At 36.3% G+C, this 23,141-nt stretch overlaps 1 protein-coding gene across 4 annotated transcripts in view; it reads right to left on the bottom strand.

Annotated features, from left to right (window-relative positions):
- Positions 1 to 23,141, bottom strand: part of CCDC14 (coiled-coil domain containing 14) — a 49,013-nt gene that overhangs the window by 9,196 nt on the left and 16,676 nt on the right. For all 4 annotated transcript variants that reach the window (XM_059391093.1, XM_059391090.1, XM_059391091.1 and 1 more), the window contains 3 exons: positions 13,473 to 13,555; positions 3,000 to 3,218; positions 2,792 to 2,924 (listed from right to left, as the gene is read on the bottom strand). In XM_059391093.1, the coding sequence (XP_059247076.1) occupies positions 2,792 to 2,924; positions 3,000 to 3,218; positions 13,473 to 13,555 (435 nt within the window). The remainder of the gene's footprint in view (positions 1 to 2,791; positions 2,925 to 2,999; positions 3,219 to 13,472; positions 13,556 to 23,141) is intronic.

The raw sequence follows: 23,141 nt of genomic DNA on the forward strand, positions 1-23,141 counted from the left end.
CTGCCTACTTGTGATCTCTCTCTATCAAATAAATAAATAAAAATCTTTAAAATTAAAAAATAAAACAAAGAGCGAGGCTGAAGAGGGAATATAAAATCTTGGCTCAGGTACCAGCTTGGGAACCAATGAGCTATGAAAGTCAGGCGAGTCCCCTCATTTCCTTGGGCTTCCATTTATGCTAATTTCTACAATAATTATACTACTACTATGAAAACTGCCCTTACATTTTTATTATTAATTTTCTTCACAAATGCACCACACATGTTAAATAGCATTCAGTCAAGTTTATTCTTTAAAAAGGATGTATCTTCCTATATCCATCTCAAAGTGCTAGAATAAGCTTTTAACTTGATGACATGGATATTCAGCAACTAAAATGATTTAATATTTTTGTATTTCACACGTATGTATCTGGAGTATAATATACATGTTTATTGAATAAATGAATAAGCAAATTAATCCACTTTTTTATTCCTCCATCTCTCAGGTTAAAAAAAAAATGCATTAAGTTTCACTTAGACTAAATTAGGCATGGAGTTGTTACCAGGAATAAACTATTTTAGCTAAGGACATGTCACATGCAAGAGTGAGAGCAAATCTGACTAGGGATTAAGAGATGTGAGTTTCAGTCCCAGCTCTGCTACTAACTTTCTATCAACATTGAACTTACATGGTCCCAGTTTTCTCATCCATGAAAATGCAGATATTACAATCTTTTCATCATAGATGAGGATCAATAAAATAATAGATATGGGAGGGAGAAGACATTGGGGAAAAAAATCAAAGTACATAATAAATAAAAGATTACATCAGCTTCTGATTTCATGCTCACAAAGGAGCTAGATTTAGTAGTATGAAGTAAAGACTGTGAGACTAAAAGTAAATTCTCAGGCAACTAGATCATCCACTGCATTTTCTGCTAGAAGCTGAACACCATGCCCTTTATATAAGGAGAAGCCCCCAGGGACACCTACGCAACCACTCATGGAATCTGACCATGCTGACTTGCTGTTCTAGTTTTCTTTTCCAAATAGACAATATACCAAATGCATTTTCAATAAAAAGTTTATATCCTATAAAAGTCACCCTTTTAAGGTGTATGACTGAGTTATTTTTAGTATATTCATAGAGTTATGTAATTGTTACCTCTATCCAATTTCAGAACATTTTCACCACCTAAAAGGAAACCCTATACCCACTAGCACTCATTCCCCACTTCTTCCCCTCTTCTCCCAGCCACTGGCAACCCCTAATCTATTTTTTGTTTCCATGGGTTTGCCTCTTCTGAACATTTCCTATTAAATGGAATCATAAAATGTGGTCTTTTGTGACTAGCTTCTTTTACCTTAAAATTTATTTTACCATAAATATTTGATAATAACAGTTTTCATTTCATTTCATTTTGAAACAGAGTTTCAAAAAGAGGAGATGCTTTCCTTTGGTGACTTTATAAAGGCTTTCATTCTCTCACTTTACTTTGAACAAGAGTGGTATAAGTCAACATTTTAGAAACTCTGACCAAAGCCCAATTAATTATAACACTACATGGATATATAGTGTCTTTTGCTTGTCCCCATTGTTCAATAAGAGTTTGAGTGAAATATGAATGTGGAAAAAAGCATTATTTCTATATTAACATAGCTTATATATAATCATTTCAAATATGCTTATAAAACTAAATTAATAAATTATATATATACATACATATCACTGTTTCATCTATTTTCCTAGAACTTCGTAATTCAAAACAGATCTTCTCATTTGAAATATAAAGGAGATCATTTTATATTCAAAATTGTTTAGTATTTGGAACTATGAACCTCCAGGATCATTCAGATGCATGGTCAGATCTGATGATATTCAGGCCTAAAATCACTGACTTCTCCTCTAGTATTTAAATAAGTAGTTGGAAATCCAATTCTTAACAAATGTCTCAAGAGAAAACTGAACTTTTAAAGTACACATCTTATAAAAATTGGGGTGATTTTATTGATTTAAGAAAAGACGTGTTATGGGCGCCTGGGTGGCTCAGTGAGTTAAGCTTCTGCCTTCAGCTCAGGTCATGATCTCAGGGTCCTGGGATTGAGCCCTGTATCAGGCTCTCTGCTCAGTGGGGAGCCTGCTTCCCTATCTCTCTCTGCTTGCCTCTCTGCCTACTTGTGATCTTTCTCTGTCAAATAAATAAATAAAATCTTAAAAAAAAAAAAAAAAAGAAAGAAAGAAAAGAAAAGACATATTAAGGAAGCAAGGGCTCTTAGGGGTTGCTGCCAACTCCCTCACTTTCGTGTTGAAATGACTGGGGCCCAAAAAGGCTAAATGACTTTCCTGAGATCACCTGGCCTGAGGGTTTCTGTGTTCAGAGCATCATGTGAGTGATTTCTTCGTGTTCCCATCAACCCTAATCATGCCCCACTTCACAGCTGAGGTTTACAGAGGGTCAATGACTTGCTTACAGTCACAGCCAGTACATGGTAGAGCTTGGGATTCCATTCAGTTCTCCCTGGCTTCAGAGCCAGAGGGCTCCCCACCATTTGCTAAATTAGTCTTCAGCTTACCTACAAAAAGCTGAAGCTCCTTACAAGAGCCCTTTTCCTGGAATCAGATGGTTTAGAAAGGCACTGAGCCAGGTTTGGCATTTCCATATCTAACTAGAGCCGAAGAAAACATCATCAGAAATTACTAACAAAATAAGAGCGAAGGGGGAAAGAGAGCAGGCTAAAATCATTTCTAAAATGATTATTCTATAAATAATCTGACAAGAGGTATGTTAGTCAAAAAAAGTCAACGTTACCTGGTTAATTCTCTCAGGCGAGCCACCTCAGCATTGCGCTGACGTAATGTTATTCCCAAAATTTGATTTTCCTTTTCAGCAGCTTCTAACTTAAACCGAGAGCTTTTCACATTGACTAAGGCTTCCTCCAATTCTGAAACCACAAAAAAGTTTCAGTTTCTTCATTCTTTTTAAAAACTGTGACCAAAACTACAATTCAAATACATACCAATTTTTATTCTTGTTGTCTCAATGTCAAATTGTTGTTTATTTTCAAGTAAAGTCTGATCTTTCTCTTTAAATATACCAGCAAATTTTTTGTTTTCATCTTTCTGATTTTCAATCACTTTTAAAAGTTCCTCATTTTTACTCTGTAGTAATTCCTGGCTCTTCAGTGACTCTTGTAATTGGTTTTGCAGGGACTTGTTCAATGACTGAAGGGAAAACACTGCAAGAAAAAACAGATCAAAGAATTGCTGCTTGAATTTAAAAAGCACAAACCTGAAAAAGATCTGCTTTTAAAAAAGAAAAGATCTGGAATTTACTGGTTTTGCTTAAGAATTATATGCTGGAGTAGTTCTACGTACTACTACATAGTAATTCTATGTAAATACTGAATATATTTTTAATATTTGATGCAGAAGTCATACCTTTTTTCTCTAGTTGATATCTGGGGCATTAACATTTTTTTACCTTTATTAATGAAATAATAATACATGCACAGAGTAAAATAAAATTCAAACGTGATGAGATACCAATGATACCAAGTGATTCTCAGTGAACAGTCTTCCTCACTACCCTACCTCTGCTCTCCTCCTAAAGGCAATCACTATTAACTTTGGTATCTTTCTGGAAAAGTACTCATGCATATAATATACATATTTAAAAAGAGATGAATCATACTGTACCCATAGTTTCTAACAGTGCCTTTTTCCTCCCCGTAAGACTGATACGTACAGGGACAGAGATCTATCACATTCTCTTTAATGGCTATAGAAGTATATGGCACAATTCACTTAATGAATAAAGACCTATATGTGAGGCATGGTGTTAGAATCTGGACGTACAGTGGTGATTAGGAGACATGGTCCCTGTTCTCAAAGAGCTGATAACAAACAAGTAATTATAAATAGCAGTAAGTGCTCTCAAGGGAACAATAAGGTAAATGAGCAGAGACTAAAAAGAGATTAACTACTTACAACGGCAATCACCAATCTCCCCACTTCCTATCTTAGCCTCCTTTCCCACCCATCCTCACCCCCACTGTTTATTCATAGGGGAACCAGAGTGACTTTTTCCAAAATTACTCTGGTGAAGATGAGCAGTTTCATGAAGTATGTGTTCTGTTGGGTGATCATATTTTTCTTATTACTTTGCAAGAGCTATTTATATGTAAAGAAAATTAAGCCTTTGTCATATAATATATTATGAAAACATTTTCCCCATTTTGTTGATGTGTTTTAAATGCGTTTATAATTTTGCTGTTCAGAAAAATGAAAAAAAATTCAGAGGACAAATTTTATCATCTTTTCCTTTCTGGCAACTGAGTTTTGTCAGGCTTAGGAAAAGATCCCAAGAATACAAAAACAAACAGTTCTCATCTTTTCCTCTGCTGTAGGTTCCCCCCTGCTTTTTTCTATTATTTTAAACTCGATGATCCATAAACATAATTTGGCAATATCTGTCAAAATTGCAACTGTATATATGCTTTGACTCAGTAATTCTACAACTATAATCTACAAAATGCTCACAATGTGCACAAAGACATATGTATAAGATTTTTACTGCAGCATGGTTTGCACTGGGAAGATACCCTAGATAATGATCATCAGAGAACTTCAAATACCAATAGAGTATTTGAAGGATGGAACCACATAAGCAGAATATCCAAACAGTTCTTAAACAGAAAGAAAAATACCCATTATAGGTTTAATTAGGGCATTAGGGCAGGGAGCTAAGACGGTGGCATAGCAGGAGGACCCTAGGCTTGCCTCATCCCTTGAACACAGCTATATAATTATCAAATCATTCTGAACACCCAAGAAATTTATCTGAGGATCGATAGAACAAACTGTGCAACTAGAGGGAGAGAAGAGGCTACATGGAGGAAGGGAGGAAGTGGAGAGGCATGGTTTGGGGGAGAAGAGGGTGGCAGGTACTACAGAGGGAAGGGAGCGCTGGTTGCAGAGGAAGGTGTGGGAAACTGGAGTGCACAGGGATACCTACAAGGAGACCAGTTCCCCAAAGCCATTGGCTGGGAAAACAAGAGGGGCTGATTTTTATGAGTTTTTGCAACCAGTGGGGCTCAAAGACTGGAGTTTTAAAGGTCCCTGGGCTTGGCTGGGATAGAGATCTGAGGGTGCTGCCCTACTGCTGAAGAGAAGGCAGGCAAGCAATCCCAGGGCACACAGCACAATCTAAAGAACACCTAAGGGGCCCAGGGAAAGGCTGTTTTTACTTTCTGGAGTGCATCTGAGAGGTGGTATTGCCTCTCTACAGACAAAAGAGCCAGCAGGCACCATTTTCCTCACCCACCCTTAAGCAAAGGTGCAGCGACACCTGCTGGACACCTGCTGAGGGCCGCTAACCAGGACACTGGCTGTTTAACCAGCTTGCTCCAAATCCCACACCCCTGTCCTCTGGCACAACAGCCCTTCTGGGTCAAACCTGCATTAGTCCCAGTGCACAGAGACCCTCCCCCAAAGACCAGCAGAGGTCTCTACCACACCAGGTCCCCAAAGTTTGGAGTTTTAAGTCAGCAGGCTTGGCTAGAACAGAGCCCAAAGTGCACTGTGCTGTTCCAGCAGCGCAAGGCAGGCAAGCAACCCAGAGTGTAAAAACAGCAATCTGAAAAATGCATAGGACACATAAGGGGAAAGTATTCACTCTTCTGAGAGGGCCTCCCTGAGAGCAGCAAGCACTGACTCCCTTCTCTCAGAACAAAGGGGCTGGCTAGCACCATTTCCCTCCCCCAGCTCTCAGCATAAACCAATTCCATAAACAGCACAGCACCAACACTGGCTGCCTAACCTGCTTACACCAAGTCCTTTCCTGTGCTCTACTGGTACTGCTTTTCTTGGACAAGTGTGTTAAAGGATCAGGTCCAGCAGATCTTCCCAGAAGATCAGCATAAACCCCTGCACGTATATGTCTACCAACTTAGGGTTCTGCAAGGCTTCGTTCTAGTGGAAGTGGCATCAAGTTTCATTTAACAAGCAGTCCCTAACTAAAACTCGCCACACTCTGGCCAACTTTCAAGCACTGTTCATGGCAGGTAAGGAGAACCTTTGCAGACAACTGACCTGAGGGACAGAGCAACCAAACACAGCACCTGAGTGCATGTGGCACACATCAGAGATGCTCCCTGAAGCACCAGGTCCTGGACTAAACATTATATGACCTCTTCTTCATAAAGGATTACTCTCAGGAGCAGGAATCATCACAAGCTTTCCTAACACACAGTAGAAGAGACCTAGATAAAATGCCAAGATAGAGGAATTCATCCCAAAAGAAAGAGCAAGAAAAGATCATGGCCAGAGATGTAATTGAAACAGATTAAAAAAAGAAACTTATATAAGTAATATGCCATAAGGATACTTGCTAGACTTGAGAAAAGCATGGAAGACTTCAGGGAGGTCCTCACACAGAGGTAAAAGAGTGAAAAAACAATCAGGCAGAAATGAAAAATGCAATATCTGAGATTTGAAACCAAATGGATGTAATGACCACAAAGATGGAAGAGGCAGAGGAACAAATAAGAAATTTACCTTTCTTAGATAAATTTTGATACAGAATTTCTGATATGGAAGATAGAGTTATGAAAAATAATGAAGCTAGACAAAAGAGAGAAAGAAGAATGATGGATCACAAGAGTAGACTTAGGGAGCTCAGTGACTCCATTAAATGTAATAACATTTGCATCATAGCAATACCAGAACAAGAGAGAGAAAAGGAGGCAGAAGATTTATTTAAGGAAATAAAAGCTGAAAACTCCCCTAATTTGGGGAAGGAAACAGACATCCAGTAGGCAGAGAGAACTTTCACCAAAATCAACAAAAGCAGGCCAGCACCAGATTTTTAGTTAAATCTACAAAATCTAGTGATGAAGAAAAAGATTCTAAAATCAGCAAGACAAAAACAAGTCCCTAACTTACAAGGGAAGACCCATAAGACTAGCTACAGATCTCCCACAGAAACTTGCCAGGCCAAAAGGGAGTGGCATGATATATTCAATGTGCTGAATGGGAAAAATCTGCAACCAACAATCAATACTCTATCCAGCAAGGGTATCATTCAGACATTCAGAATAGAATGGGAAAGAGTTTCCCAGACAAATAAAAACTAAAGGAGTTCATGAACACTAAACCAGCCCTGCAAGAAATATTAATGGGGACTCTGAGCAAGAAGGAAAGACCAAAAGTGACAAAGACTAGCAAGGAACAGAGAAAATCTCCAGAAACAATGTCAAAACAAGTAATAAAATGGCACTAAGCACATATCTATCAATAATTACTCTAAATGTAAATGGAGTAAATGCTCCAATCAAAAGATGTAGGGCATCAGAATGGATTAAAAAAAATGAGACTCAATTTAGACCTAAAGACACCTGCAGATAGAAAGTGAGGGGATGGAGGGGTGCCTGGGTGGCTCAGATGGTTGAGCATCCCACTTTTGGTTTCAACTCAGGTCATGATCTTATGGGTCACAGGTTCAAGCCCTGTGTCTAGGTCTGCACTCAGCAGGGAGTCTGCTTAAGGATTCTCTCCCTCTGCCCCTCCCCTGACTTCTGCATGCTAAGGTAAATAAATAAATCTTAAAAAAAAAAAAAAAGAAGAAGAGGAAAGAAAGAGAGGGGAAGAAGAAACATCATGCAAATGATGTCAAAAGAAATCCAGAGTAGTAATACACCTACATTGGACAAACTAGACTGCATTTTTTTTGTTTTACTTTTTTAAAAGATTTTATTTGAGAGAGAACATGAGCACACAAGTAGCGAGAGGGACAGAGAGAGAGGAAGAAGTAGACTCCCTGCTGAGTGCAGAGCCCCACTTGGGGCTTAATCCCAGGATCCTGAGATCATGACCTGAGCTGAAGTCAGATGTTTAACCAAGTGAGCCACCCAGGCACCCCCAAACTAGACTTTAAACCAAAGACTGTAACAAGAGATGAAGGATGGGAAGCCATGGTGGCTCAGTAGGTTAAGCATCTGCTTTCAGCTAAGGTCATGATCCCCGGGTCCTGGGATCAAATCCCACAAAGGGCTCCTTGCACAGCAGGGAGCCTGCCTCTCCCTCTGCCTGCTGTTCCCTCTGCTTGTGCTCTCTCTCTCTGACAAATAAATAAATAAAATTAAAAAAAAAAGAGAGAGAGAGATGAGGGACACTATATCATAATAAAGGGACTATCCAACAAGAAGATACAACAATGGTAAATATTTATGCCCCCAACTTGGGAGCATCCAAAAACATAAAATAATTAATAACAAACATAAAGGAACTCATTGATAATAATATAATAATGGGGGATTTTAACACCCTACTTGCATCAATGGACAGATCATCTAAGCAGAAAATCAATAAGAAAACAATGGCTTTCAATGACACGCTGGACCAGATGGATTTAACAGATATATTCAGAACATTTCATCCCAAAGCAGCTGAATACCCATTCTTTTTTTTTTTTTTTTAAGATTTTATTTATTTGACAGAGAGAAATCACAAGTAGGCAGAGAGGCAGGCAGAGAGAGAGAGAGGGGAGGAAGCAGGCTCCCTGCGGAGCAGAGAGCCCGATTCGGGGCTCGATCCCAGGACCCTTGGGATCATGACCTGAGCCGAAGGCAGAGGTTTTAACCCACTGAGCCACCCAGGTGCCCCCGAATACCCATTCTTTTTGAGTGCACAAGGGACATCTTCCAGAACAGATCATACACTAGTTCACGAATCAGGCCTCAAAAAGCAGAAAAAGATTTGCGATCACACTATGCCTATTTTCTGACCATGAAAGATATGAAATTTGAAGTCAACCACATGAAAAACTTTAGAAAGACCACAAACACATGGAGGTTAAACAACATATTACTAAAGAATGAATGGATCGACAAGAAAATTAAAGAAGAAATTAAAAAATACATGGAAACACATGAAATGAAAACACAATGGTCTAAAACCTTTGGGATGTAGCAAAAGCAGTCCTAAGAGGAAAGTATATAGCAATAGAGGCCTTCCTCAAGAAGCAAGAAAAATCTCAAACAACTTAACCTTACATCTAAAGGAGCTAGAAAAAGAACAATGAACAAAGCCTAAAGCCAGCAGAAGAATGAAAATAATAAAGATTAGAGTAAAAATAAATTATATAGAAGCTAATAAACCAGTAGACTAGATCAATGAAACCAGGAGAGGTTCTTTGAAAAAAAGCAATAAAATTAATAACCCCCAAGCCAAACTTGTCAAAAAGAAAAGAGAAAGGACCAAAATAAATAAAATCACTAAAGAGGAGAAATAACAACCAACACCACAGAAATGCAAATAATTACAAGAGAATTTTAATGAAAAATTATATGCCAACAAATTTGACAACCTGGAAGAAATGGATAAATTCCTGGAAACATATAAACTATCAGAATTGAAACAGGAAGAAATAGAAAACTGGAGCATACCAATAACCAGCAAAGAAACTGAAGCAATAATCAAAAATCTCCCAAGAAACAGAAGTCCAGGGTCAGATGGCTTCACAGGGGAATTCTACCAAACATTTAAAAAAGAGTTAAAACCTATTTTTCGTAAACAATTCCAAAAAATAGAAATGGAAGGAAAACTTCCAAGCTCATCCTATGCAGCCAGCATTACTCTGATTCCAAAACCAGACAAAGACTCTACTTAAAAAGAGAACTGCAGGCTAATATCCCTGATGAACACGAATGCAAAAATTCTCAACAAAATATTACCAAATTGTATCCAACAGTATATTAAAAGAATCATTCACCACAATTAAGTGGGATTTATTCCTGGGCTGCAAGGGTGGTCAATATTCAGAAATCAATTAACGTGACACACCACATTAACAAAAGAAAGGCTAAGAACCATATGATCCTCTCAATAGAATGCAGAAAAAGCACAGAACTACAAGATCCTTTCATGATAAAAACCTTCAATAAAGCAGGTTTAGATGGAACATACCTGAACATAACAAAGGCCCTATAAAACCCACAGCTAATATAGTCCTTAGTGAGGAAAAACCGAGAGCTTTTCTTCTATAGTCAGGAACAAGACAGGGACGTCCACTGCTACCACTGTTATTTAACACAGGATTTTAAGTCCTAGCCTCAGGAATCAGACAACACAAAGAAATAAAATTGATCCAAATGGGCAAAGAAAAAGTCAAACTTTCACTGTTTTCAGATGACATAATACTGTATTTAGAAAACCCAAAAGACTCACCAAAAAATTGCTAGAACTGATACACAAATTCAGTAAAGTTGCAGGATACAAAATCAATGTACAGAAATCTGTTGCACTTCTATATACAAACAATGAAGCAGCAGAAAGAGAAATCAAGGAATTGATTCCATTTACAACTGCACCAGAAACCATAAGATACTTAAGAGTAATCCTAACCAAAGAGGTAAAAGATTTGTATTCTGAAAACTATACAATATTAATAGAAGAAATTAAAAGTGACACAAAAAAATAGAAAATATTCTATGCTCATACACTGGAAAAACAATTATTGTTAAAATGTCTATACTCCAGGGCACCTGGGTGGCTCAGTTGATTGAACATCTGACTTCGGCTCAGGTCGTGATCTCAGCATCCTGGGATTGAGCTTCATGTCAGGCTCCATACTCTGTGGGGAGTCTGCTTATCTCTCTCCCTCTCCCTCTGCCCCTTGCCCTGCTCATGCTCTCTCTGTCTCTCTCTCAAATATATAAATAAAATCTTCAAAAAAACTGTCTATACTTCCCAAAGCAATCTGCACCTTTAATTCAGTCCCTATCTTAATACCACCAGCATTTTTCACAGAACTTGAAAAAACAATCCTAAAATTTGTATGGAACCACGAAAGACCCTGCATAGCCAAAGCAATCTTGAAAAAGAAAAGCAAAGCTAGAGGCATCACAATCCCAGACTTCAAGTTATACTACAGAGCCATAGTGATCAAGATACAATGGTACTGGCACAAAAACAAGACACATAAATCAGTGGAACAGAACAGAAAATGAAGAAATGAACCCAAAACTATATGGTCAACTAGTCTTCAACAAAGTAGGAAAGAATGTGCAATGGAAAAAAGACAGTTTCTTCAACAAATGGGTTGGGAAAACTGGACAGCCACATGTAAAAGAATGAAACTGGGCCACCTTCTTACCCCATACACAAAAATAAGTTCAAAATGAAGAAAGACCTAAATGTGAGACAGGAAACTATCAAAATCCTAGAGAAGAACACAGGAAGCAAACACTTTGACATTGGATGTAGCAACTTCTTACTAGATAGGTCTTCTAAGGCAAGGGAAACGAAAGCAAAATAAACTATTGGGACCTTATCAAAGTAAAAGCTTTTGTACAGCAAAGGAAATCAACAAAACTAAAAGGTTTTCCTTTGGAATGGGAGAAGATATTTCCAAATGACATATCTAATAAAGAGTTAGTATTCAAAATACATAAAGAACTTATCAAACTGAATACCCCCAAAGCAAATAATCCAGTTTTATTAAAATGGGCAGAAGACATGAATAGACATTTTTCCAATGAAGATATACAGATGCTAACAGACCCATGAAAAAATCCTCATCACTCAACATCAGGGAAATCCAAATCAAAACTACAACAACATGTATCCTCACATTTGTCAGTATGGCTAAAATTAACAACACAGGCAACAAGAGGTGTTAGTGAGGATATAGAGAAAAGGGGGACACTCTTACACTGTTGGTGGGAATGCAAGCTAGTGCAGCCACTCTGGAGAACAGCATGGAGATTCCTCAAAAAGTTAAAAATAGAACAACCCTATACCCCAGCAATTGCACTACTAGGTATTTACCCAAAGGACATAAAATATAGATTCAAAGGGATACATACACCCTGATTTTTACTGCAGCATGATCAATATCCAGATTATGGAAAGAGCCCAAATGCCCATCAACTCATGGATGGGTAAAGAAAATATGGTGTATATACACACACACACATACACACACACACAGAATATGACTCAGCCATCAAAAAGCATGAAATCTTGTCATTTGCAACAACATGGATGGAGCTAGAGAGTATTATGTGAAAATAAGTCAATCAGAGAAAGACAAATACCATATTTCACTTATAAGTGGAATTTAAGAAACAAAACAGATGAACATGGGGAAAAAAAAAAAAAAGAGAGGCAAACCATAAAATAGAATCTTAACTATAGAGAACAAACAGAATTGCTGGAGGGCAGGTGGATGGGGATGGGTTAAATGGGTGATGAGAATTAAGGAGGGCACTTGAGCACTGAGTGTTGTATGTAAGTAATGAATCACTAAATTCTACACTTGAAACTAATATTACACTGCATGTTAATTAACTGGAATTTAAAAACTGGAAAAAAAAACTATCCACTACATATTAAATGAATAAATGTAAGCTTCAGAAGACCATATCCAGTGTAATCTCATTTTTAAAAAAGAAAAAAATACACATATTTTAGTTCTTTTAGTGCTGGGCACACGGTAGGAACTCAGAATTTGTGAAACATCAATTCTACATGAACAGGAGACATGTCTTATTGGGATATAATAGCACAGAGCTTTATAAAAAATTCTTTTATTTAAATTCAATTTAGTTAACCTATAGTGTATTATTAGTTTCAGGTGTAGAATTTAGTGATTCATCAGTTGCATATAACACCCCATGCTCATTATATCACATGCCTTCCTTAATGCCCATCACCTAATTAACTACCCCATCCTCCCACTCACTGCCTCTCCAGCAATCCTCAGTTTGTTTCCTAGAGATAAGAGTCTCTTATGGTTTGCCTCCCTCTCTGGTCTTTTTTAGTTGGGTATTTTTTTTTTTTTTAAGATTTTAAAAATTTACTTGATAGAGCAAGAGGGAAAGAAGGAAGTATGCTCCCTGCTGAGCAAGGGGCCTGATGTTGGGCTCAATCCCAGGACCCTGGGATTATGACCAGAGCCAAAGGCAAACACTTAACCGACTGAGCCACCCAGGCACCTTCCCTCTCTGTTTTTAATCTTATTTTATTTTTCCTTCTCTTCCCCTATGTTCATCTGTTTTGTTTATTAAATTCCACATATGTGTGGAATCATATAATATTTGTCTCTTTTTTATATATGGTATTTGTCTTTCTCTAACTTATTTTCCTTAGCAAAATTTCCACTAGGTCCATCCATGTCATTGCAAATGGCAAGATTTATTCTTTTTGATGGCTGAGTAATATGTGTGTGTGTGTGTGTGTGTGTATACACCACTTTTTTTTTTAACACCGTATCTTTTTTCATATTTTGGCTATTGTGGACATAACTAATACCACAGATCTCTTATTTTTGTTTCTGGGCTATTTTAATTTTTAATAATATGTATTATTCCTATTTTTTCAAATGTAAATTAAAAGTCTTCTTAAGACAAAGTAATTAAGAAAGCTCAATTCTTTACCAGTATTTCTAGAACAAAGAATTTACTATCAGTTCTTAAAGTTCTTTTACCTACATTCAAGGTTGCATTCCAGAGCACCAGTTGCCTTTTGGGTTTTTCCTTGTTCTTTAAGTTGCTGGTTCAAAATTCTCAGTTGCCTAAAGGAAATAATAAAGAAACATGATTCCAAGAAACCCAAATGCATTTAACAGTGTACATCCAATAGCCTATTAAAAAAGATAATAGCTCCTCTCCAGGAACCATCAGTTTGTTCTCCATAATTAATAGTCTTTTTCTTGGCTTGTTTTTCTTTTTTCCCTTTGCTCATCTGTTGTTTCTTAAATTCCACATATGAGTGAGATCATATGGCATTTGTCTGACCGACTTATTTTGCTCAGGTGAGTGGGGGGAGTGGGGAAAAAGGGAGATGGGCATTAAAAAGAACACTTATCATGATGAAAAAGATTAAAAAATTAAAAATGAAAAAGACAAAAGATGGTACTCACCAGGACTGCAGAAGTCCATCTCGTCCCCAAAACAAAGACAGAAACAAAATAAACAAAACAACAAAACCACATTGCTGCTCTTATTCATAAGGCCCGAGATAATTTTTGAAAGATTGCCTGGGACAGCATAAACTGTCCTCTCACAAGAAAAAAGATGACTTCTCTTAGTTTTCCCTTTTCTGTTTTTGTTCTCTCAATGATTTCCTTGTCTTTTTAAAAAAATTTCTTTCATTTCCTATCTCCTCCTGCTATTTTCTCCTTCTGTCTCCCTTCTCTGCATTTTCATTACCGTACAAATAACTTATTTTTTTAAATTTTGTCTATTTTTTTAAGGTTTTTAAAAAATTTATTAGAGAGAGAGAAAGAGAGATCGCAAGTAGGCAGAGAGGCAGGCAGAGAGAGAGAGGAGGAAGCAGGCTCCCCGCTGAGCAGACAGCCCGATGCCGGGCTCGATCCCAGGACCCTGAGATCATGACCTGAGCTGAAGGCAGAGGCCTTAACCCACTGAGCCACCCAGGTGCCCCCAAATAACTTATTTTTTGAAAGATCTGCCATAACTATGACCTAGAATACCTGCAAGGACTGACTGCTATCAGACATGCATCTGCTTGGTTCGTCACACATTGAAAAAATTGGGAAATGCAAACCTATGCTTCTAATAATTTCTTTATTAGATGGAAAAGTTAATGATCTTATTTTAAAAAAGTGAACGCTAATTAGCAGCAACTTCACCCTACAATAAACTTCACAATTTGTGGCCTCTTTACAAACTGGAACATACAAAAGGAATTACAAAAATGTTTCTTCTAAGAAGCTGATGCTTAAATAACTTTCACAAAGTGAAAGCTGTCTCTATTATCTTTCCAGAATTAATTACCTGAAAATATTCTGTATTATTTATTTGTTACTAAATTTAAAATGATAATGCCTTTCCTCATATCATTTACATGTATTAATTCCAGACAGATTAAGGAAATAAAAAATAGACAAATAAGACCAAGTATAAAAGTTTTAGGTGGAAATCTACATAATCTTGAAGTGGAGAAGGCATTCCTAAGCAAGACTCAAAATCCACCAATCATCAAGGAAAAGAATGAAAGATTTAAACATATCAAAATTTAAAACTTGTCCTAGAATTAGGAATCTGGAAGCAAATACCTGCCACACATATGAGACCAAAAATCCACAACACTTAAAGAGCTCCTGTAAATCAGTTAGAAAGGCAATAAAAATGGATCATTCACATAAGAAATAGAAATGGCCTATAAGGATACAAAAAATGCTTGGCTTTACTAATATGAAGAAATGTAAAGTTAAAACAGGAGATATTTTATGGCCACAAGATTGTCAAAAATAAAAGGAAATAATACTATTTTTTGGTGAGGCAAGTGAATTATCTCAATTGGTGGGAGTCAACTGATATAACCATTTGAACAGCAACTTGACAGTATCCAACGAAATGTAAATTGTTCATTATCTTTGACAAAATAATCTGAGTTATCTAGCCTCAGCAATATAATTGAGCCTTGAACAACACAGGTTTGAACTGTGCAGGTCCAGTTATGCACAGATATTTGATAAATACTATATAGTACTATAAATGTATTTTTCTCTTCCTTAGGATTTTCTTAATATTTTCTTTTATCTAGCTTACTTTATTGCAAGAATACGGTACATAATACATATAACATATGTATTACAATATTATAATATAATACATATAATTATAATACATATAGCATGTATATATGTATTATATACCATATAATATATATGTTAATCAATAAAAACATTCAATGTTATTGGTAAGGCTCCAGTCAACAGTAGGTTTTCAGTAGTTAAGTTCTGGAGGAGTCAAAAGTTACACACAGATTTTTGACTTCATAGAGTTTAAGGGCCCCTAACTCCTGCATTGCTTGAGAGCCAACTGTAGTTGTACATGCGCAAAAGCATCTACAATCTTTAGATATATACAAAGATGTTCAAAATAACACTATTTAATAGTAATAAGTTAGAAATGACTTACAGTGCTACATAAATTATGGTATATCCATAATGAGAAAAACACAAGTAGTTTTTTAAAAAGAGACATCTGGGGCAACTGAGTGGCTCAGTGGGTTAAGCATCTGCCTTTGGCTTGGGTTGTGATCCCAGGGTCCTGGGATCGAGCCCCACATAAGGCTCCCTGCTCAGCGGGGAGCCTGCTACCCCCCACCACCCACCTGCCTCTTGCCTACTTGTGATCTCTTTCTGTCAAATAAATAAATAAAATCATTAAAGAATTTTTGAAAAATTTAAAAAAAATAAAAAAGAGACATCTAAGTGTACTGACAAGGAAACATCTTCAAGACTCATTGTGAAGTGGAAAAAAGCAAGCTACAGAAGAAAAAACAGTATAATACAATCCCATGTTTGTTTCAAAAACAATTCTGCTTTTCTGAAAAGTTTCCCCTTTATAACAAAGAGTGCAGATCTAGAAAAGGCAGCATAGACTGATAATCTACAACTCTAACTGAAATGCTTATTTCGGTATTTTCTAGGAAAACAGAAAGTACTGAGGTCCTCTTACACACCAAGTATGTGACAGAAGCTTTGCTTGACAATAATCTTGTACACATGTCCCCAGTCAGATTCTTCTCTTCTCTTCCCCTTTATGGCCGCCCTAAACTTTCAACCCTTACTATAAGCCTCTCATTCCTACCTTCCTCCTCTCAGTAGGATACTTTCCTATTTTCACTAAAAATAACATGGCTTGGGGACAGTTACCCTTCTGCCCCAGGGCATACAAATTTACCCATATATATACATATACACTAATCTCATTTCCTTCTTCTAGTCTTAGAGACAGGGAGCCTCATCAGCTTCCTGGATCCCACTGTCTCTCTACTCTTAAGGACTCTGCTCCTATTCCACTTCTTTTATCTTCTCTACCTGCAGCTTCTTCTTTACTTATGTCCGAAGCCAAAAAGTATAATAAAAGCACTCCCATATTTAGGAAAATATGCCCTCCAACCAAACTGTACCATTAGCTACTCTCCTTCCTTCTCATTCCCAGCTTTCAGGGCCAGGCTTTTAAAACATGATTGTTCTGGGTGCCTGGGTGGCTCAGATGATTAAGCATCTATCTGCCTTTGGCTCAGGTCATGATCCCAGGGTGCTGGGATGGAGTCCTGTATCAGGATCCCTGCTTGCTCTGCCTCTGCCTCTCTCTCTGTGTGTCTCTCATGATTAAATAAATAAAATCTTTTTAAAAATGACTTTAAAAACATGATTGTTCTATTAAAAAATGATACATGATAAAAAATAACAAAAGATAATCTTTTAAAAATGGATAGAGTCGGGGCACCTGGGTGGCTCAGTGGGTTAAGCCGCTGCCTTCGGCTAAGGTCATGATCTCAGGGTCCTGGGATTGAGTCCCACATCGGGCTCTCTGCTCAGCAGGGAGCCTGCTTCCCTCTCTCTCTCTCTCCCTGCCTGCCTCTCTGCCTACTTGTGATCTCTCTCTGTCAAATAAATAAATAAAATTTAAAAAAAAATGGATAGAGTCACACACACTTTTAACAAATATTATGTATTATATTTTTATGTACTTGATTTAAACAAAGGAAAATAACTGCTGACATTTAGGCAAATACATCTTTTTTCTTTACTGTTTTAAAATATGGCTCTACTGAAATGAAACATATAATAAACTGCACATTTTATAATGAAAGTATATAATTTGGTAAGTTTTAACATATGATGTGATGAAACCATCACCATAATTAAGATATTCATCACGCCTCCAAATTTCCACATGCTCCATTTTCATACCATCCTCTTCCCAAACAACCACTGATTTATAGATTACTTTGCATTTTCTGGAGTTTTATACTATATATCATACAATGCATTTTTTAGCCTGCCTGCCTTCATTCAGCACACTAATTCTGATGTTGCACGTATCAATAGTTCCGTTTCCACTGTTGGGTGGTATATTCCATTGTGTGGATACACCACCATGTGTTTATCCATTCACCTGTTAACAGACATCTGGATTGTTTCTGATGAACATTCACAAGTAAGTTTTTGTTTGGACATATGCTTTTACTTCTCTGTGTACATACCTAGGAGTGAAATGACTGGATCATATGGTTTATGTTTAATTTCTAAGAAACTACCAAACTATTTTCCAAAGCGGGCGTACCATTTTATATACCCACCAGTAAATTATGCAAGTGTCAGTTCCTCCACATCATCATTTGGTAGAGTCTTTTGAATTTTAGTCATTCTAGTGGGTATGTGGTATTATTTCATTGTGGTTTTAGTCTGTATTTTCCTAATGACTAGCAGTGATGAGCAGATTTTCATATGCTTATTTGATACCCATCTATCTTCTTTGATGTAGCATCTATTAAAGCACTTTGTTTTTTTTGTTTTTTTTTTTGTTTTTTTTTTTAGTTTTAAGTAATTTGAAATGTCTAACAGCTTTATTGACCTACTATACAGTTCCTTATACATTCTGTATGTACAAGTCCATCAAATACATGTACTGCAAATATTTTCTCTGTTGTTTGCCTCTTCATCTTTAGTAATAGTGTCTTTTGAAGAGCCAATTTTAAATTTTGATGAAGTCCAACTTAAAAATTCTTTTTACTTATGTTTTTTGTTATATTTAAGAAATCTTCCCCAACCCAGGATCCCTAAGATTTTTTTCTCATGTTTTCTCTAAGTTCTATTTAACTTATTTATTAAGTTTTAACTTAATAGATATTTAACATAGATATTAACTTATTTAACTAATATATTAAGATTTGTGATTCAAGTTAATTTTTATATATGGTGTGGCATAAAGGTTGAAGTAGTTGTTCTTTCCCTCTCTCCCTTCCTTCCTTTTACTTTTTTCCTTTTTTGTGTATGGCTCTCCAATTGTTCCAGCACTATTTAGTGAAAAGATCCTTCTTTCCCCCATTGAATTTCCTTAGCATCTTTGTAAAAAATCAGTTACCTTTATTTTATTATTATTGCTTCTTAAAGATTTTATTAGAGAGAGAGTGAGGCCAAGGAAGAGGGAAAAGCAGGCTCCCTGCAGACACAGGACCCCTGAGATTATGACCCAAGTTGAAGGCAGATGCTTAAACTACTGAGTCACCCAGGCCCTCCTAAAAAATCAACTACCTTTACATGTGAGTTTACTTCTGGACTCTATTCTGTTTCAAGTATATATCTATCTATCTTTACACCAATGCCACATTGTCTTGATTACTATAACTTTATGTCTTGAAAAAGAATAGTACCAATTTTGTCCTCCTTTCCCAAAGTTGTTTTGGTTTGGCTATTTTAGATTCTTTGAATTTCCGTATAAATTTTAGAATCATCTTTCTAAAAAAAATATGCTGGGTTTTCTCCAAAATTACACAGAATCTATAGCTCAATTTGGGGAGAACTAACATGTTAACAATAATAAGTCTTATAATCTATGTGTCTAGTTTATTCTCATTTATACAGGTCTCCTTTAATTTCTCTCAGCAATGTTTTATAGTTTTCAGTAGACAGGTCTTACACATTTAAAATCAAATTTATCCCTAAATTGATCATATTCTTTGATGCTACTATTAATAGTATTGTTTTTAAACTTCACTTCAAATTGTTCATTTCCAATATATAGAAATACAATTGTCTTTTTTGTATATTGATCTCATATCCTGCAACCTGGCTAAGCTCATTTATTAATCCTAGTTGCTTTTTTGTAAATTCTGTAGGATTTTCTACAAAGCTTATCGTATCATTTGTGAATAAGACAGCCTATATTTAAAAAGGCTTTATTCCCTTTCCTTGCTTTATTGCACTGGTAGAACCTGCAGCACAATACTAAATATAAGTAATAATCACTACTTGCTGAATATCAATCAGACATTTTTTAAGCCTATACAGAGAAAAAAATAAGCCAAACTGATTATTACAAATTTACAAATACTATTACAAATACTATTTTATAATATCATAAATATTTTTATAAGCACTATTTTTTATACTATTACAAATGCCACTTTACAATATTAGGTATGGAATTTAGGATTATGTGATTTTATCTGAATGAAAAGTAATAACTGAAATCAGAACTCATGAGCTTTAGACAAATATTTCTCTACTTCATAAAATAGTATTCCTAAATAACCTTAAATAAAGGAAATAGGATATAAAAACATTAATTTTGGAATTTTTATTTTCAAGATAACAAATTCTATTCTGTACCTTAATTCCCACAGTTGTCTTAGTTCTATGTATAGATTCAATGTTTATCTCTTTATTTGAATTCTTCTCTTGGTTGATTAGAATTTGCCATTCAACAATTTTTTTCGTTGTTTTTAAAGGAATCCAAGAGTGCTGTATTTTCTAAGTTCTTGCACACTTGAGAGTATGTCTTTACACCAAAATGATTGCTGGGTCACATAGGAGATCCTTGGGGCATACTTTCTTTCCCTTAGATTCTTGTAAATAATGTTCTATGATCTTTGGGCAATGAATATTCCTGTGAAAAGGCTGAGGTATTTTTCTCTTTACACATTATTTGCTTTTATTCTGAATGTCTATAAAAGTTAATTTTATTTTGTCCTTAGGATGTGCTGACTTTATTAGCTTGATGTGGTGACTTTATTAGCTTATGTCTTGGTATTGATCATTTTAATAGTTTTCCTGGGATCCTGAATGTCCTATTGATCTGCTAACACAGATTTTTCGTAAATTTCCCTTTATTTACATATCTTTTAACATTGTCTTTGATCCATGAACACTCATTATGTCAAATTTTGCATCCTTTGTTTCTCTTCTATATGTATCTTCTTTACAATAATTTTTAATTATTCTCTTTCTATTTTGTTTTGCTTTTTTTCTTCAACCTTACCCACCATGCCTTCAGTCATTTAACAAACATTTATCAGAGTGAGTGTTAGGGCCAATTCTCAGCACTGGAAATAACAGCAGCAAACAAAAGAGGCAAAAATTCAGCCTTCTCTAATTCACATAGACAGAAAAGAGAACAAATGTTCCCAGAAGCTAAGGGGAAGGAAGAGAGGGAATTACTGTTTAAAGGGTACAGAGTTTATGCTGGAATGAAAAAGTTTGGGGAAATAGATAGTGGTTATGGGAATACAACATTGTAAGAGTATTTAATGCCCCTCAAATGTATACTTACAAAATGGTTAAAAAGGTAAATATGTGCATTATATTTTATCACAAAATAAATCAAGAAAATTTTTTTTAAAAGGGTTTGGTAAGAGGAATAAGTTAAAGTCGGTAGGAAACATTGAACTACGAATTTAGTGGCAAATGGAACAGAAAAATTGGGAGGGGGGTGGGGGGGAGCAAAACCCCCCAAACAGCAAACTCACCATTCATATTGTTTAGGTTCTAATGGAATATAAAAACCCTGACTTCATGTTTGTTTTCATTTTTGTAAGATGTTTTGCTTCTATTTTCCTGAGCTCATCTAATTCACTTTCCTTCTCCTTTGTAGTCTTTTTTTCCTTTAAGCATTCTCTTTTCCTGCCTCTAAGAAGAATTGTATTATCTTTAACATAAGGAAACTATGGAATTCTGTTTTCAAGTTTTCTTGGGTTTTCTTTGAGCAAGTCATCTGGTGATGTTTATTCTCGACCCCTTTTTATCTCTTTTGTCAGTTTGTTTATTCTGAATGCTATGCAAAGATCTCTCATATAAATTCTTTCTTCCCATGGCTTTTGTGACCTCTCTCTCTCCTGGTTTTCCTGCCACTTCCCGACTTGCTCCTCTTTGGGTTTCTCTCAGAGCTTCCTGTTCCTGTGTTCTTTCCTTAAAAAACTGTTATTCCCCAGTACTTCACCTTTGGTTGCGGCATACTCTATGCCTTCCTGTTGAATTTACCACTTATACGCTGGTAATACATCACTTGCTTTCAATCACCATTGTCTCCAGTGCCTACAACAGTGCCAAATCTATAGTAAAAGCTCAATAAAAATGTGTTTAGTGAATTTCTATCCTGGATCTTGTTCTGTGTTCCACTTACACCATATTTATCTCCAGATGGTCTAAATGATAAATTTGGCATATCTAAATCTTAACTCACTGGCTCTCCTATATCTTCTATCTCAAAAATAACATTAAAAAAAAACAAATAAACAATATATTCTTCCTTTAGTAGCTTCCATCTGGGAGAATTATGTTACCATCTGTCAAATGTTCAAGCCAAAAGACTGAATGCCTCCCCTGGCTCCTCCCTCTCACTCCTATTTCATTTTTTTGTTCTGTGTGAGGTCACAATGGTCTCATATTGGAATCTACAGTCAGGAAGTGGTCGTGAATTCTGTCTTGCCCTATAAATATTAAGGAACTCTCTACCTCAGTGGTTCTCAACTGGAAGTAGTCCCCTCCCAACCGTCATGCAGGGAATTTGGGAATGTGTCAGGGCTTTCGGTGGGCACAATGAATAGGGCACTAGAGACATTTCAGGGGTAGAGACCAGGAAGGCTAAATGTTAAGCTTTTTCTCAGAAGTCCCAAATAAAAACTGTGCAGCCCAAATGCCAAAAATGCCCAAATGCCTTAGAAACATTGCACCTGGCTTTTTTTTTAAGCCACAAGATGGCAATAAACTCTAAGAAGTCCTGAAAGATCACTTTTCTGGCTAAATAGAAACACATAGTTTCTAAATGTCCAAACAAGAAAAAATGTTTTTTTTGATTGAAAACGCTGAAAAACACTTTTGAAGGAACCTATGTATTCCAACTTCCATTTGTAATGGAAATTATGGATGATTCTTTATAAATTATCAAAGAGGTACAAAAATTCCTACCTCTCTGCTGGAAAGCTCATTCTACTAAAAAGACAAACTGACAAATCCTTTGTTTTTCAGACTTTTCAGTTTTAGAAGGTCAAGTAAACAGTGGGAATAGCATGTTCTTCTACGGACATAGAGTCCTCTATAGTCATAGAGCCAAAAGGATCTGGTGCCAAGTCTGAAGAATAAGGTTAAACATCAAACTAATACTTTTTTTTTTTTTTTTTAAGATTTCATTTATTTATTTGATACAGTGAGAGAGAGATAAGAGGGGAGAAGGTCAGAGGGAGAAGCAGACTCCCTGCAAAGCTGGGAGCCTGATGCAGGACTTGATCCCGGGACTCCGGGATGACGACCTGAGCCGAAGGCAGTGGTGCAACCAACTGAGCCACCCAGGCATCATCGTCAAACTAATACCTTTTTAAAAAATTAAAACAAGCAGTAG

Source organism: Mustela nigripes, chromosome 2, assembly GCF_022355385.1.
Source record: "Mustela nigripes isolate SB6536 chromosome 2, MUSNIG.SB6536, whole genome shotgun sequence".
NCBI classification, from domain to species: domain Eukaryota; kingdom Metazoa; phylum Chordata; class Mammalia; order Carnivora; family Mustelidae; genus Mustela; species Mustela nigripes.